At 36.4% G+C, this 15219-nt stretch overlaps 1 protein-coding gene and 1 non-coding gene across 7 annotated transcripts in view; both read right to left on the minus strand.

Moving 5' to 3' along the window:
* Dip2b (disco interacting protein 2 homolog B) overlaps positions 1–15219 on the minus strand; it is a 236066-nt gene that overhangs the window by 14791 nt on the left and 206056 nt on the right. For all 6 annotated transcript variants that reach the window (XM_071609857.1, XM_071609855.1, XM_071609856.1 and 3 more), the window contains 3 exons: positions 4776–4887; positions 2339–2448; positions 1742–1872 (listed from right to left, as the gene is read on the minus strand). In XM_071609857.1, the coding sequence (XP_071465958.1) occupies positions 1742–1872; positions 2339–2448; positions 4776–4887 (353 nt within the window). The remainder of the gene's footprint in view (positions 1–1741; positions 1873–2338; positions 2449–4775; positions 4888–15219) is intronic.
* LOC114104086 (small nucleolar RNA U13) lies at positions 496–597 on the minus strand. The gene has a single exon (XR_003584778.1). It is a non-coding gene; the product is annotated as a small nucleolar RNA U13 (small nucleolar RNA).

The following is a 15219-nucleotide window of genomic DNA, read 5'->3' on the forward strand; positions in this document are numbered from 1 at the left end:
TTTTATTAATAGGAATGTGGCTCAGTGGTTAAGTGCCCCTGGGTTCAATCCCCATACCACAAACAAAAGAAAAAAAAGAAATAGCATTCTAGTGAAATCCTAGAGCACAGGGTACAAGGGGAAAGTGAGGCCAAAAGAGCAGGGGCCAAACTATAAAAGAGCTTAACTGTCTTATGAAGAAAGTCAGTCTTTACTCTTAAAAGTGTGGCTTTAAGTTGGGGCAAAACCAGCAACTCGGGAGTAGGGATGGGAGACTTGAACCATTGAAAATTGAGAGACAGAAGTGGTTACAGCAATAGTGAAGGTAAAGGATAATGTGGGCCTGAACCCTGACATTGAAGTCAGAATAAAAAGAAAGGAATGGCAGAGTCACATATCATATATATAATCTAGATCAGAATCACTAGGAGCTCAGGAATCCTGCATTTTTGTGATTGCTACCTCTGGAGACTGAAGTTATTAGGTCTGGGTAATCCTTATTAATTATTTTTTCCACAACAGATGGGTAATATGCCAATGTCATAACTAGATTTGAGGGAGGCATATCTCAGACAATGGTGTGAAAACCCAGTCATACAATATGAGCCACAAAAGGAGCTGTTTTTAATTCTGAAAGACCCAGAAATAATAATAAAATAATAATAATAATAATAGTTATTCTTATTATTTTTGTGTGTGTTGGGGTGTACTGGGGATTGAATCTAGTGTGATCCACTGAGCCATTCTCAGCCTTTTAATATTTTTTATTTTGAGACAGGGTTTCACTAAGTTGCTGAGGAAAGCTTCAAATCTGTGATTCTCCTGCCTCAGCTTCCTGAGATTACAAGTATGTGCCAGTGCTACACACAAAGGCACAGGAATAACTGAGCCAAAGGAAAGAATATTTCATTAGATGTGAGACATAAAGATATAGAAGTTGAAAATAATGCTCAAGTTCCTATTTCGGGTACCTTAGTAGACAAACCTACCCTAACAAAGATGGGCATGTAGAAGGAGGATGTTACAGGCATTTTTGAAGCATTCATAATGTCAACCCAGAAGGTGAAGATGCAGGTCTGAGATAAGGTTTTCTGGGCAGATGGTGGAAGATGGGACCTGCTATTTCTCAAAAAGCAATCTGCCCAGGGCAAACATGCCACTTCCCAGCCACATGCTGTCATCCTATCCCATCATATTCCTTCCTGCCAAGCTTAGGGGGTATATTCTGGCTGTCAAAACATGTCATATTTCATCCAAGAATCATCCTTTCATTTGGCTCTGTTTCTAAAACAAGAATTACAGGATGGAGCAGAGAACAGGTAACAAGATCACTGCCATTTTGTACGAGGCAAAAATCTAACAGAAGTTGTTGGACTCAGTGGTGCATGCCTGTAATTCCAGCAACTAGGAAGGCTGAAGCAGGAGGATTACAAGTCAAAGCCAGCCTGGGTAACTTGGAAAGACCCTGTCTCAAAATAAAAAATAAAAAGGACTGGGGATGTAGCTCGGTGGTAGAGCACTTGTCTAGCACGTGTGAGGCCCTGATGTGTCAATTCCCAATACCAAAACAAACTAACAGAACGGAAAAGGGGGAATACAAATAAAACTAAACAACGTCAGATACAGATAAGGTGCATAAATTCTAGAAACATCAGCATTTTACTGAAACATTATAGAATTTAGGAGAGCAAAAGGAAGAAGAAGATTGTTATATTCCAAGTATACCCCACACATACTGTTTCTTTGGCTTTTTCATCCCTACCTGCAGAGACACCAGAGTGCAAAGCCAAGTCCACAGTAAGGGTCAAGGCAGATGGCGATCTGCCGAGAAGAATACAACTCACACTGGAGCTTGATGGCTCTACAAAGAGCATTAACTGCAGAGTGGGACATCTGCAAAGTAAGGAACATGGAACAGGATGGAACTGGCATCCCACAGGCAGAGACACAGCTTTGAAAAGTTTAAATTCCCCAAACTCATCAAATGAATATTTTTTATTTCCTTAAAGTTTAACCTAAATCTAAATTAGACATCACATTTCTATTCATTAGCTAATACTGCATTTTATATGTGAACTTACAACTGCTTACTGACTTTAATGAGAAATCTGATTATTTGTTAGGATCTATGCTAGGTTCAGACACTTCAAAATCCAAATTCCTTGAGATAATGTATTCCGGAAGAGCTGATGCTTTTATTTGAATATAGAAGGGACCCTTGATCCTCCGCCTACTGGCCTCTAGTTCAACCAGTTGGCCTCTACATCTAAAGTCTCCGGGACAGTGGTCATCTCTTTTTCTGTGATCTGGCATATCAGCAGACTTTGATGAGTGAGTGAATACACCCAAATAATTTTACCTTCACTCCTGTAAGCATGCCAGTTGTGGAGACACTAAAATCAAGATATGCCAACATCTCAGGTGTAGGTGGTTTATACAGCTGAGGTAACCTTTTCCTGGGTAAATCATCTGCAATGAAAAGAAAAAACATCAATCAGACATGCTGGAACATGAAAACTATTACTCTTCAACTGGTTTTCTGTGGCTTTGCTATGGTTGAATTTAGCTTCTGGAATTTGAAAAGCCTGGGCTTCTCATTTTTAACCAAGCCTCTCTGAGGCAGGTTGGGGTTGAGGACAACATTAGACAATCTAAATACAACAAGTAAATCTACATCAGGTCAATTTATTTAACAGAAGTTTAGTAAGAAGCATACTGCTGTGTTCAAATCCTGGTTCTATTTTTCTCAGCTATGTGGCCTTTGTGTCTGTTTTCCTCTTCTTTAAATGAATCTCTAAAATAATACCTACCTATATAACTGTTGGGAAGTTAATTCACACAAAACACATTAAAGACAACAACTGACTGAGTGCATGCTCAAAAAGCATTAGTTGTTGATATGCTGGTTTCCAATTAAAGTTCATTATTTACAATTTAGTGTATGTTCTATTAATCACGGGAAGCTTTAAAAGTTGGACAGTTTTCCTCCAAGTTTACCTGGAAGACTTTAAGACTGGTAATTTAGAATTGGTAATTTTTTTCTCATTTATGATAATTCTCCCATTTTATGAGTATGTCAACACCAAGGATGTCTGTGACCCAATCATTCAATGTCCATGTCCTAACAGAAAAAATACTGAGTTTTAAATCTCCATGTCATGGGTGCCCATTTCTGGTCAGTCCAAAAACTTTCTCTATCCATCACCTTCGACCTATCATTGTGTAAGGTTGAGTCACTCAAGACCATTCATGTACCTAAAAGAAACCTTACTCTTGTCTGTACCCACAGCCCATATTTTAGGTCTTCCTGCAATGTCACTGAGTCCATTACCACAGCACATCGGTTTGTATCATTAATACCAACACAAATAATATATACCATTTGTGTTATATACGACAGTGTTTCTGCCTTTGAATAACAAATAAAAAAATTTAGCTCAGCATCTGGCACACAATAATCACAAATACTATCATCTCTGCATTTAAATCCATATAAATATTGTGGAGGTAGTTACTATAAAGTACTTTATGAAAACAGGGTAGGAGGAAATTAATGGTTAAGAGGTAGGCAATAAGCCAAACTGGCCAGGTCTGCATTTCACTTCTGCAGTTTTTTTTTTTTTTTTTAATTGTTGGTTGTTCAAAACATTACATAGTTCTTGATATATCATATTTCACACTTTGATTCAAGTGGGTTATGAACTCCCATTTTTACCCCGTATACTGCAGTTTTCTTAATTTCCCTGTACTTTGGTTGTCTTATCTTTGAAATGAGGGTAAAAATAGCAGCCATCTAGAAGCCAGGCATGGTAATTTACAGGTGTGTACCTATAAACCCAGGTACTCAGGAGGCTGAGGCAGGAGGATCATAAGTTAAAAGTCAGCCTCAGCAACTTAGCAAGACCCTATCTCACAGAAAAAAAAAAAAAAGGCTGGGGATGGAGCTTAGTGGTTAAGTACCCCTGGGCTCACTCCCTGGTACTTAAAACAAACAAACAAACATAGCAGCCAACTAAAAGGATTAGAGTAAGGATAAAATTAGGTAATGTGTTAAGTGAATGACACATAAAAGAGGCTCAGTAACAGATGTTATCATTATGATTCTATGCTAGGTATTTTACATCACTCAATCTTTACAATTCCCATTTTATGGTCAGTTCTATCTAGGTTAGTAAGAATACTCAGAGAGTAGCAAAAACCTGAGAATTTTAAAAGTGGCTGAGTTCAAAACCCATGCTCTTCCCTATTCCACTGATTTTCTATCTATTCCTGGGTCTTACCTCCTTTAATATGAATACCACTTAAAATTCATGCACATTGTGGTTCTCAACCTATTTTCATATTATATCGTATTTGATTTTCTCAATAAATGTGAGTCAGGTAGGGGTAGGCAGTATTTTAGAAAAGAGTAATTTCAAGGTTAGACAGGAAATAATAAAGCTCTAACCAGAAACCAGGTTTTCTGATTCCTTGTAAGATATTGTTTCAACTATATCACACCTGAAAATGATGGATCAGATCATCTCACTATTTTACATGGCCATACATAGAAAAGTAATGGATCACATCCGGCATAAAAACCTAATGAACTTTCAATGATGCCAAGAGTAACTTCTCGGTGCCTGGTTATTACACTGCCGAGTACTTTAGGCTAATTGGATCCTAGGTTTTTGCCTCTATCTTAGCAGATGGAATGTGTGCCATAAAAGCTATGTCAATGTGTTTGGCACAGGATCTAGGAAATCTCAGTAAATGTTCTAGTTCCCATGACAGCTCAGGAGAAATCTCCCTTTTACCTGTGTCAATGATGGCTGGCCAGGTTTTCACATCCACAGCTGCTGCTGCTTCTCGGGACCTTAGTAACCTCATTAGGGTTTGAGTGGTGAGAATACATGCTGCTTTGCTGACCTAGAAAACAAACAGCAATGAGCATCAGGAGGGTTAGCTCTACCTCTGGCTGCTGCTAAAAGCAACTCATACACCATACTAGTCAGGGTAGTATCAGCTTTTCAAAGAATAAAGTCAATATCTTCCTTTTACACTTTGCCCTCTGGAAATATGTAACACTTAATTCTCTCAGAACAGCAGACTTCTTCACAACACAAGCTACTGCTTACAACAGTGATTTTCAAATATTTCATAATTATATTCTCAGTATGGATCCCAGAATCCTGTGATTTTACGAAGACCTGAATAAAATAAGACATGGATTTTGTATGCTCAGGGAATGAGAGGAGACAGATAAGAATGTCTGGAGTCAGTGTGTGTCAGTCTAGTGAAGGTGGAAAGTGACCAGGCTAGAAAGTATGCTGATGTGAGGACACAAATGCAGACAGACGCTCCCACAGACACTGTCCAGCTATGCACAGAAATGCAAACTGACCTACTTTGCTCAAAAACTGCCTCAATAGAAATAAATTCCCTTCCCTACTTTTCTGACCCACTTTGTAGGATATAACAAGGGCATTCTGTTGAAACAAACTTCAAAATAAAATCATTTGAGGTGAATATGGCTTTTATGCTACAGACTCAAGTTGCTGACAGAGTGGCAGTTCTCAGAGAAACAAATATTAAATAAATTAGGATTCTACAACATTTTAGTACCTTGGCCAAGACTGCCTTCTGCTTTAAAGTACATTAGGATATGATGCAATACAGATTTAACTTCAATTTTCATATGTAAAAATTTCTATCAACTTCAGAACAGGATTTGGATGTCATTTTTTTTTCCCCATGTGGTGCTAGGGATCCAGCCCAGGGTGTCATACATGCCATGTGAATGCTCAACCACGGAGCAAAACCTCCAAACCAGGACATCTTTTAATACTATACCAAATGAATTTACAAAACTAACCAAACGAAAGTGATCTGCACTTGGGAGGATTTTTTTAACCTTATTTATTTATTTTAATTAGGTATACATGACAGCAGAATGCATTTACCTTTCTATGGTTGTACAAAATGTAGCATCACACCATAATGTGCAGTCATATAGGGTAATGATGTCCATCTCATTCCACTGTCTTTCCTGCTCCCATGCATCCTCCCTTGCCTTCCTCCCCTTTGCCCAAAGTTCCTCCACTTTTCTCATGCCTCCCCCATCCCCATTATGGATCTGCACCTACTTATCAGTTTTTTTGGGATTGACTTACTTCGCTTAGTATGATATTCTCCAACTCCATCCACTTACCTGCAAATGCCATAATTTTATTCTTTTTTAATGCTGAGTAATATTCTATTGTGTATATACACCACAGTTTCTTTACCCATTCATCTATTGAAGGGCATCTAGGTTGCTTCCACAGTTTAGCTATTGTGAATTGAGCTGCTATGAACATTGACTGATGTGGCTGCATCACTGTAGTATGCTATTTTTTGCATCACTGTAGTATGCTATTTTTAAGTCCTTTGGGAAAAAAATATATATCCTGAGGAATGGGATAGCTGGGTTAAATGGTGGTTCCATTTCAAGTTTTCTAAGGAATCTCCATACTGCTTTCCAGATGGGTTGCACCAATTTGTAGTCCCACCAGCAATGTATGAATGTGCCTCTTCCCCCACATCCTTGCCAACATTTATTGTCCGTATTCTTGTTAGCTACCATTCTGACTGGAGTGAGATGAAATCTCAAGAGTAGTTTTTATTTGCATTTCTCTAATTACTAGAAATGTTGAATATTTTTTCATATATCTGTTGATTGAATGTATCTTCTTCTGAAAAGTGTCTGTTCAGCTCTTTGGCCCATTTACTGATTGGGTTGTTTGGTTTTTTGGTGTTAAGTATTTTGAGTTCTTTATGTATCCTGGAGATTAGTGCTCTGATGTGTGTATGGCAAAAATTTGCTCCTAAAATGAAGGCTCTCTGTTCACCTCATTGATTGTTTCTTTTGCTGAGAAGAAGCTTTTTAGTTTAAATCTATCCCATTTATTAATTTTTGATTTTATTTCTTGCACTTTAGGATTCTTGTTAAGGAAGTAATGCAATATGATGGAGATTTGGGCTGACTTTTTCTTCTATTAGATGCAGGGTCTCTGGTTTAATTCCTAGGTCCTTGATCCACTTTGTGTTGAGTTTTGTGCATGGTGAGAGGGGTTTCATTTCATTTGTTGCATATGAATTTCCAGTTTTCCCAGCACCACTTGTTGAAGAGGCAATCTTTTCTCCAATGTATGTTTTTGGTGCCTTTGTCTAATATAAGATAACTGTAATTATGTGGGTTAGTCTCTCTGTGTCCTGTATTCTGTACCAGTGGTCTACCAGTTTATTTTGATGCCAATACCATGCTGTTTTTGTTACTACTGCTCTGTAGTGTAGTTTAAGGTCTGGTATAGTGATGCCTCCTGCTTCACTCTTCTTGCTAAGGATTGCTTCAGCTATTCTGGGTCTCCTATTTTTCCAGATAAATTTCATGACTGCTTTTTCTGTTTCTATAAGGAATGTCACTGGGATTTTGATTGGAATTGCATTAAATCTGTATAACGCTTTTGGTAGTATGGTCATTTTGACAATATTAATTCTGCCTATCCAAGAACAAGGGGAGATCTTTCCATCTTCTAAGGTCTTTTTTAATTTCTATAGTGTTCTGTAGTTTTCATTGTAGAGGTCTTTTGCCTCTTTTATTAGGTTGATTCCCATTTTTTTTTTTTTTTTTTTTGAGGCTATTGTAAATGGGGTAGTTTTCCTTGTTTCTCTTTCAGAGGATTTGTCACTGATTTATGGGTGTTGATTTTGTATCCTGCTACTTTGCTGAATTCATTTACTAGTTCTAGAAGTTTTCTGGTAGAATTTCTTGGGTCTTCTAGGTATAGAATCATATAATCGGCAAATAAAAGGCAGCAGAACACAACAGACACTAGTATGGCAATATGTAAATTAATGGATGTGTAACTGATGTGATTCTGCAATCTGTATACGGGGTAAAAATGGGAGTTCATAACCCACTTGAATCAAAGTGTGAAATATGATATATCAAGAAATATGTAATGTTTTGAGCAACCAACAATAAAAATTAAAAAAATAAAAATATGAAAAAAATATATATATAATCGGCAAATAGTACTAATTTGAGTTCTTCTTATCTGTATCCCTTTAACTTCTTTTATCTAATTGCTCTGGCCAGTGTTTCAAGAACTATGTTAAACAGAAATGGTGAAAGATAGCTTCCCTGTCTTGTTCCAGTTTTTAGAAAAAAAATGCATTAATTTTTTCCCCATTTAGAATGATATTGGTCTGGGGCTTAGCACAGATAGATAGCTTTTACAATGTTGAGATATGTGCCTATTATCCCTAGTTTTTCTAGTGTTTTGAACATGAAGGGGTGCTGTATTTTGTCAAATGCTTTTTCTGTGTGTATGGAAATGATCATATGGTTCTTATCTTTAAGTCTATTGATGTGATGAGTTACATTTATTGATTTCTGTGTGTTGAACCAACCTTGCATCCCTCGGATGAACTCCACTTGAACATGGTGCACTATGTTTTTGTATTTGATACGCCAGAATTTTTGCATCTAGGTTCATTAGAGATATTAGTCTAAAGTTTTCTTTCTTTGATGTGTCTGCCTGGTTTTGGAATCAGGGTGATATTGGCCTCATAGAATGAGTTTGGAAGTGCTCTCTCTTTTTCCTATTTCCTGAAATAACTTGAAAAGTATTGGTATTAGTTCTTCTTTAAAGGTCTTGTAGAACTCGGCTATGTCTCCATCTGGTCCTGGGCTTTTCTTGGGTGGAAGGCCTCTAATGACATCTTCTATTTCATCACTTGAAATTGATCTATTTAAATTGTGTATATCATCCTGATTCAATTTGTGCAAATCATATGACTCTAGAAGTCTGTCAATGTGTTCGATATTTTCTATTTTATTGGAGTACAAGTTTTCAAAATAATTTCTAATTATCTTCTGTATTTCTGTAGTATCTGTTGTGATATTTACTTTTTCATCATGTACATTGGTAATCTGAATTTTCTCTTTCCTTCTCTTCGTTAGCATAGCTAAGGATTTGTCAATTTTATTTGTTTTTTCAAAGAACCAACTTTTTGTTTTGTCCATTTTTTCAATTGTTTCTTTTGTTTCAATTTCATTGATTTCAGCTCTGATTTTAATTATTTCCTGTCTTCTACTGCTTTGGGTGTTGATTTGTTCTTTCTCTAGGGCTTTCAGATATAATGTTAAGTCATTTATTTGTTTATTTTTTCTTCTTTTAAGGAATGAACTCCATGAAATACTAAGAGGAATGAACTCCATTCCTCTTAGTATTGCCTACATAGTATCCCAGAGATTTTGATTTTGATACATTGTATTTGTGTTCTCATTCACCTCTAAGAATTTTTTAATTTCCTTGATGTCTTTTTCAACCCATTATTCATTCAATAACATATTATTTATTCTCCAGATATTGGAGTAACTTTTATTTCTTATTTTATCATTGATTTCTAATTTCATTCCATTATGATCTGATAGACTGCAGGTTAGTATCTCTACTTTTTTATATTTGCTAAGAGTTGCTTTGTGGCATAATATATGGTCTATTTTAGAGAAGGATCCATGTGCTGCTGAGAAGAAAGTGAATTGAAGGATGAAATAGTCTATATATGTCAATTAAGTCTAAGTTATTAATTGTATTATTGAGTTCTATAGTTTTGTTGTTCAGCTTTTGTTTAGACTATCTATCCAGAGGTGAAAGAGGTGTGTTAAAATCTCCCTGAATTATTGTGTTGTGGTCTATTTGACTCTTGAACTTGAGAAGAGTTTGTTTGATGAACGTAGACACTCCATTGTTTGGGGTATATAAATTTTTGTTGTTGTTATTATGTCTTGTTGAGGAATGGTTCCCTTAAGCAGTATGAAATGTCCTTCTTAATCCCTTTTGATTACGTTGGCTTGAAGTCTAATTTATTTGATGATGATGATGGAAACTTGCTTCTGCAGTCCATGTGAGTGGTATGATTTTTCCCAACCTTTCACCTTTAGTCTGTGGATGTCTTTTCCTATGAAATGAGTTTCTTGGAGGCAGCATATCGTTTTTTTTTTTTGTTGTTGTTGTTTGTTTGTTTTTAAATTAAATCTGCCAGTCTGTCTTTTGATTGGTGAACTTAGGCAATTAGCATTCAGGGTGATTATTGATTATTATCATACACATGATTTCTATTGCCATTTTTGTTTATTTTTGGTATTTATCTTGACCTGGTTTCTCCTTTGATTAGTTTTTGCTTTTACCTCCTTTTGCTGATTTTCATTGTTGTTCTGAATATTTTGCTGAGGCTTTCGAGTTGTAAATTCTTTTAACTTTTGTTTATCATGGAAGGTTTTTACTTCATCATTAAATCTAAAGCTTAATTTTGCTGGATATAAGATTCTTGGTTGGCATCCACTTTCGTTCAGAGGTTGATATATGTTGTTCCAGGATCTTCTAGCTTTCAGGATCTGGGTTCAAAAATCTCCACATATTCTAAATGGTTCCTCCCATATGTAATCTGATTCCTTTCTTTTGTGGCTTTTAATATTCTCTCCTTATTCTGTATGCTAGGCATTTTCATTATAATGTGCCTTGGTGTAGATCTATTGTGATTTTGTACATTTGGCATAATGTAAGCCTCTTGAATTTGGTTTTCCAATTCATTCTTTATGTTTGGAAATTTTTCTGATATTATTTCATTGAATAGATTGCTCATTCCTTTGGTTTGGAACTTCCTTCCTCTATCCCAATAACTCTTAAATTTGGTGTTTTTATGCTATCCCATATTTTTTGAATGTTCTGCTCATGGTTTCTGACCATTTTTACTGTGTTGTTTACATTCTTTTCAAGATCATATATTTTGTCTTCATTGTTTGAGGTCCTATTTTCCAAGTGGTCTAATCTGTTGGTGATGCTTTCAATTAAACTTTTAATTTGGTTTATTATTACTTTCATATCAAGGATTTGTTTTTTTTTAAGAACCTCTATCTCCCTATTGAAATAATCTTTTGCTTCCTGTATTTTTTAATGTAGCTAACTGTCAAAATGATCTTTTGCTGCCTGTATTTGCTCTCTTGTATCATCCTTTTATTCGCAGAACATTTTAATCATGTACATCCTGAACTCCTTCTCTGTCATTCATAGCTATGTGGCTATGGATTCTAATAATGTGGTATCTTGATATGTTTGGGGCACTTTCTTCCCTTGTCTTTTCATATTGCTTGTGTGTCTTCCCTTCTAGCACTGTGGATCTGAGGCGTTACCATTTTTACCCTATAGGCTTATAGTGTTCCTGTAGGGATCTAATACTTCTCCTTTAAGGTGAAGGACAATGTTATCAGATTCCCAATATAAGAGTATACACCCTAAAAACAAATGTTTGTTATTAAGATGTTTAGAGTTTGGTCATAATGTACAGAAATGGTGAATTCAATTATTATCTACAATATACTCAGTAGGTTGTAAAAAGATTTACAGTTTCTGATGGTGGACAAAGAACTGAGGGTGAGGAGTAGGATGATATGCTCAGGAGGTAGGAGGTGAGGATATAGGATATATCTTAAGAAGTGTGAAAGAGAAATCCAAAGAAGAAGATTTCATTACTGATGTATAGAAATACATTTGGTTTATGGGTATTGATTTTGTATCCTGCTGAATTCATTAATTAATCCTAGAAGTTTTTTGGATTGAAGACAGTGGAGTACATAAAACAAACACACATATATATTAAGAAAAATCAAAAAATGTTAAAATAGAAGAAATTGGTGGGATAAAAGGAAAAAATATATATACAACATAGCTATAATATACTATTCAGATGTCCTAGTTCTCAAAATCCTAATTCATGCAAAGTACTTGGTTTCACATATGTTGGAGATGTGAGGGCAGAAGAATGGCGGGGGCAGGGGGGGGGAATCTTGAAGGATGAAACAGGATTGTTTTTGATTGGAAATCCATATCGTTCCTGCTTCCCTTCTCATCCAATAGGTGGGGTCGGCTGTTGTTAGCTGGTATCTCTGCCCTCAGAATGGTGGGGGAAACCAGGGTGTCACTGTAACGGGGTAGTAGCTGCTGGGAGAGGGGGAAAGTTAGAAACTGGGTACCTGGCCAGCCGGAGTTCCAAACTGGGTGTTGCCTCTGCTGAAGATGGTGATGAAAGTGACCCAAGATGGAGGCATCTTTCAGCAGTGGGCTGTCAGGTTGTGTGTGGGGGAGCCGAGTGACAATGAGACAATGAGTTCAGAGACAAGCTCTGTGGCTACAGTGTGTGGCTGTCGGAAGACTTCAGAGCCTATGTGAGGTTCTTGGGTGCAGGTAGGCTACTACCAGCAGGGAACTATCTCCACTGCTGAAGAGTCCCAAGACGGCGGCGACTAGAAGAGCCTCACGTTGGTAGATGGGGGTCCTCATGGGAGTGTCAGCTGGAGTTCCTGTGTGTGGAAAGCTGCCGGGTGGCCAGCGTGAGAATGGTTTTGGTGATTTCTGCTGTGGGGGGGGGGGCATAGCTGAAAGTTCTGTGTGGATGTTGATGGTGTCTGCTCAGGTACCCAATTGTGTGGACAAGTAATTGGGAGATCTACTCTGATGCTGTGACCTGGAGCCTTGGACAGGCACAGTGGTTGTGATTCCCATGCAGAAGCAGGAATATCGCTCACAGAGAAGCAGTATTCTCACCACTTGAGTCCCAGGTCATGGAGCGACACAGAATACTGATTTCCTCTGACCCGCCATCATCTCCCTTGACAATATTAATTTTGCCTATCAAGAGCATGGGAGATGTTTCCATCTTCTAAAGTTTCTTCAATTTCCTTCTTTAGTGTTCTTTAGTTTTCATTGTAGAGGTCTTTCACCTCCTTTGTTGATTCCCAAGCATTTTATTTTTTTGAGGCTATTGTGAATGGGGTAGTTTTCCTAATTTCTCTTTCAAAGGATTCATTACTGATGTATAGAAATGCATTTGGTTTATGGGTATGATTTTGTATCCTGCTACTTTGCTGAATTCATTAATTAATCCTAGAAGTTTTCTGGTGGAGTATTTTAGATCCTCTAAATATAGAATCATGTCGACAGCAAATAATGATAGTTTTGAGCTCTTCTTCTCCTATCGGTGTCCCTTTAATTTCTTTTGTCTGTCTAATGGCTAGAGTTTCAGGCACTGTGTTGAATAAAAGTGGTGAAAGAGGGCATTCTTGTCTTGTTCCCATTTTTAGAGGGAATGCTTTCAACTTTTCTCCATTTAGAATGATGCTGGCCTTGGTTTAGGATATAGCTTTTACAATGTTGAGGTTATGTTCCTACTATCCCTAGTTTTTCTAGTGTTTTGAACATGAAAGGGTGCTGTATTTTGTCAAATGCTTTCTCTGCATCAATCGATATAATCATATGATTTTTATCTTTAAGTCTATTGATGTGTTGAATTATATTTACTGATTTCCATATGTTGAACCAACCTTGCATCCCTGGAATGAACCCTACTTGATCATGGTGAACTATTTTTTTAAGACGTTTTTGTATGTGATTTGCCAGAATTTTATTGAGAATATTTGCATCAATGTTCATCAGTGATACTGGTATGAAATTTTCTTTCCTTGATGTGTCTCTGCCTGATTTTTATTATCAGGATGATACTAGCTTTGTAGAATGAGTTTGTAAGGGTTCCTTCCTTTTCTAGTTCATGGAGTAATTTGAGGAGTATTGGTATTAATTCTTCCTTGTAGGTTTTATAGAACTCAGCTGTGAATCTGTCTGGTCCTGGGCTTTTCTTGGTTGGTAGGTTTTTTTATGGTGTCTTCTATTTCCTTGCTTGAAATTGATCTGTTTAAATTGTGTATGTCCTCTTGACTCAGTTTGGATTGATCATATGCCTCTAGAAATTTGTCAGCATCTTTGAGGTTTATTATTTTACTAGAGTATAAATTTTCAAAATAATTTCTAATTGTTTTCTGTATTTCAATAGTGTCTTTTGTGATAATTTGTAATTTATTAGAATGGCTAAGGGTTTGTCAATTGTATTTATGTTTTCAAAGAACCAGCTTTTTGTTTTGTCAATTTTTTGAACTATTTCTTTATTTTAAATTTCATTGATTTTTGCTCTGATTTTAATTATTTCATGTCTTCTACTACTTTTGGAGTTGGTTTGTTCTTTTTCTAGGGTTTTTAGCTGTAATGTCAGGTTGTTTGTTGACTTTTTCTTCTTTTAACGAATGAACTCCATGCAATGAATTTTCCTCTTAGCACTGCTTTCATAGTGTCCCAGAGATTTTGATAACTTGTACTGGAGTTCTCATTTGCCTCTAAGAATCTTTTTTTAATCTCCTCCCTGATGTCTTCTGTTATCCATGTGTCATTCAATAGTGTATTGTATAGTCTCCAGGTGTTGGGAGTAGCTTCTCTTTTTTATTATTGATTTCTAATTTCATTCAATTATGGTCTGGTAGAATGCAGGGTACTATCTCTCTCTCTCTCTCTTTTTTTTTTTTTTTTTGTATTTGCTATGACTTGCTTTGTGGTATAACATATGGTCTATTTTGGAGAAGGATCCATGTGTTGCTGAGAAGAAAGTATATTTGCTAGTTGATGGATGACATAGTCTATATGTGTGTTAAATCCAAATTTCTCACTATAAATTTTTTTTCGTTTATCAAGAAAGGTTTTTTTTAAAATTTTTTATGTGTCTTTATTTTATTCATTAATTTATATGTGGTGCTAAAGATCGAACCCAGTGCCTCACACATATGAGGCAAGTGCTCTACCACTGAGCCATAATCCCAGCCCCATGGAAGGTTTTTATTTCATCATCAAATCTGAAGCTTAATTTTGCTGGATATAAGATTCTTGGTTGGCATCCATTTTCTTTCAGAGCTTGGTATATGTTGAGGATTTGGGTTGAAAAATCTGCCGAGATACAAATTGGCCTCCCCCTATACGTGATCTGATTCCTCTCTCTTGCGGCCTTTACACTTCTATCCTTTTCCTGTATGCTAGGCATTTTCATTATAATGTGCCTTGGTGTAGAACTGTTGTCATTTTGTATATTTGGTGTCCTGTAAGCCTCTTGTATTTGTATTCTTCATGTTTGGGAAATTTTCTGAAATTATCTCATTGAAGAGATTGTGCATTCCTTTGGTTTGAATCTCTGTGCCTTTCTGTATCTCAATAACTCTTAGATTTGGTCTTTTGATGCTATCCCATAATTCTTGGATGTTCTTTTCATGGTTTCTTACCATCTTCACTGTGTGGTCAACTTTTTTCCAGATTGTATACTTTTTCTTCATTATCTGATGTT

Source organism: Marmota flaviventris, chromosome 3 (assembly GCF_047511675.1).
Source record: "Marmota flaviventris isolate mMarFla1 chromosome 3, mMarFla1.hap1, whole genome shotgun sequence".
Taxonomy (NCBI): Eukaryota; Metazoa; Chordata; class Mammalia; order Rodentia; family Sciuridae; genus Marmota; species Marmota flaviventris.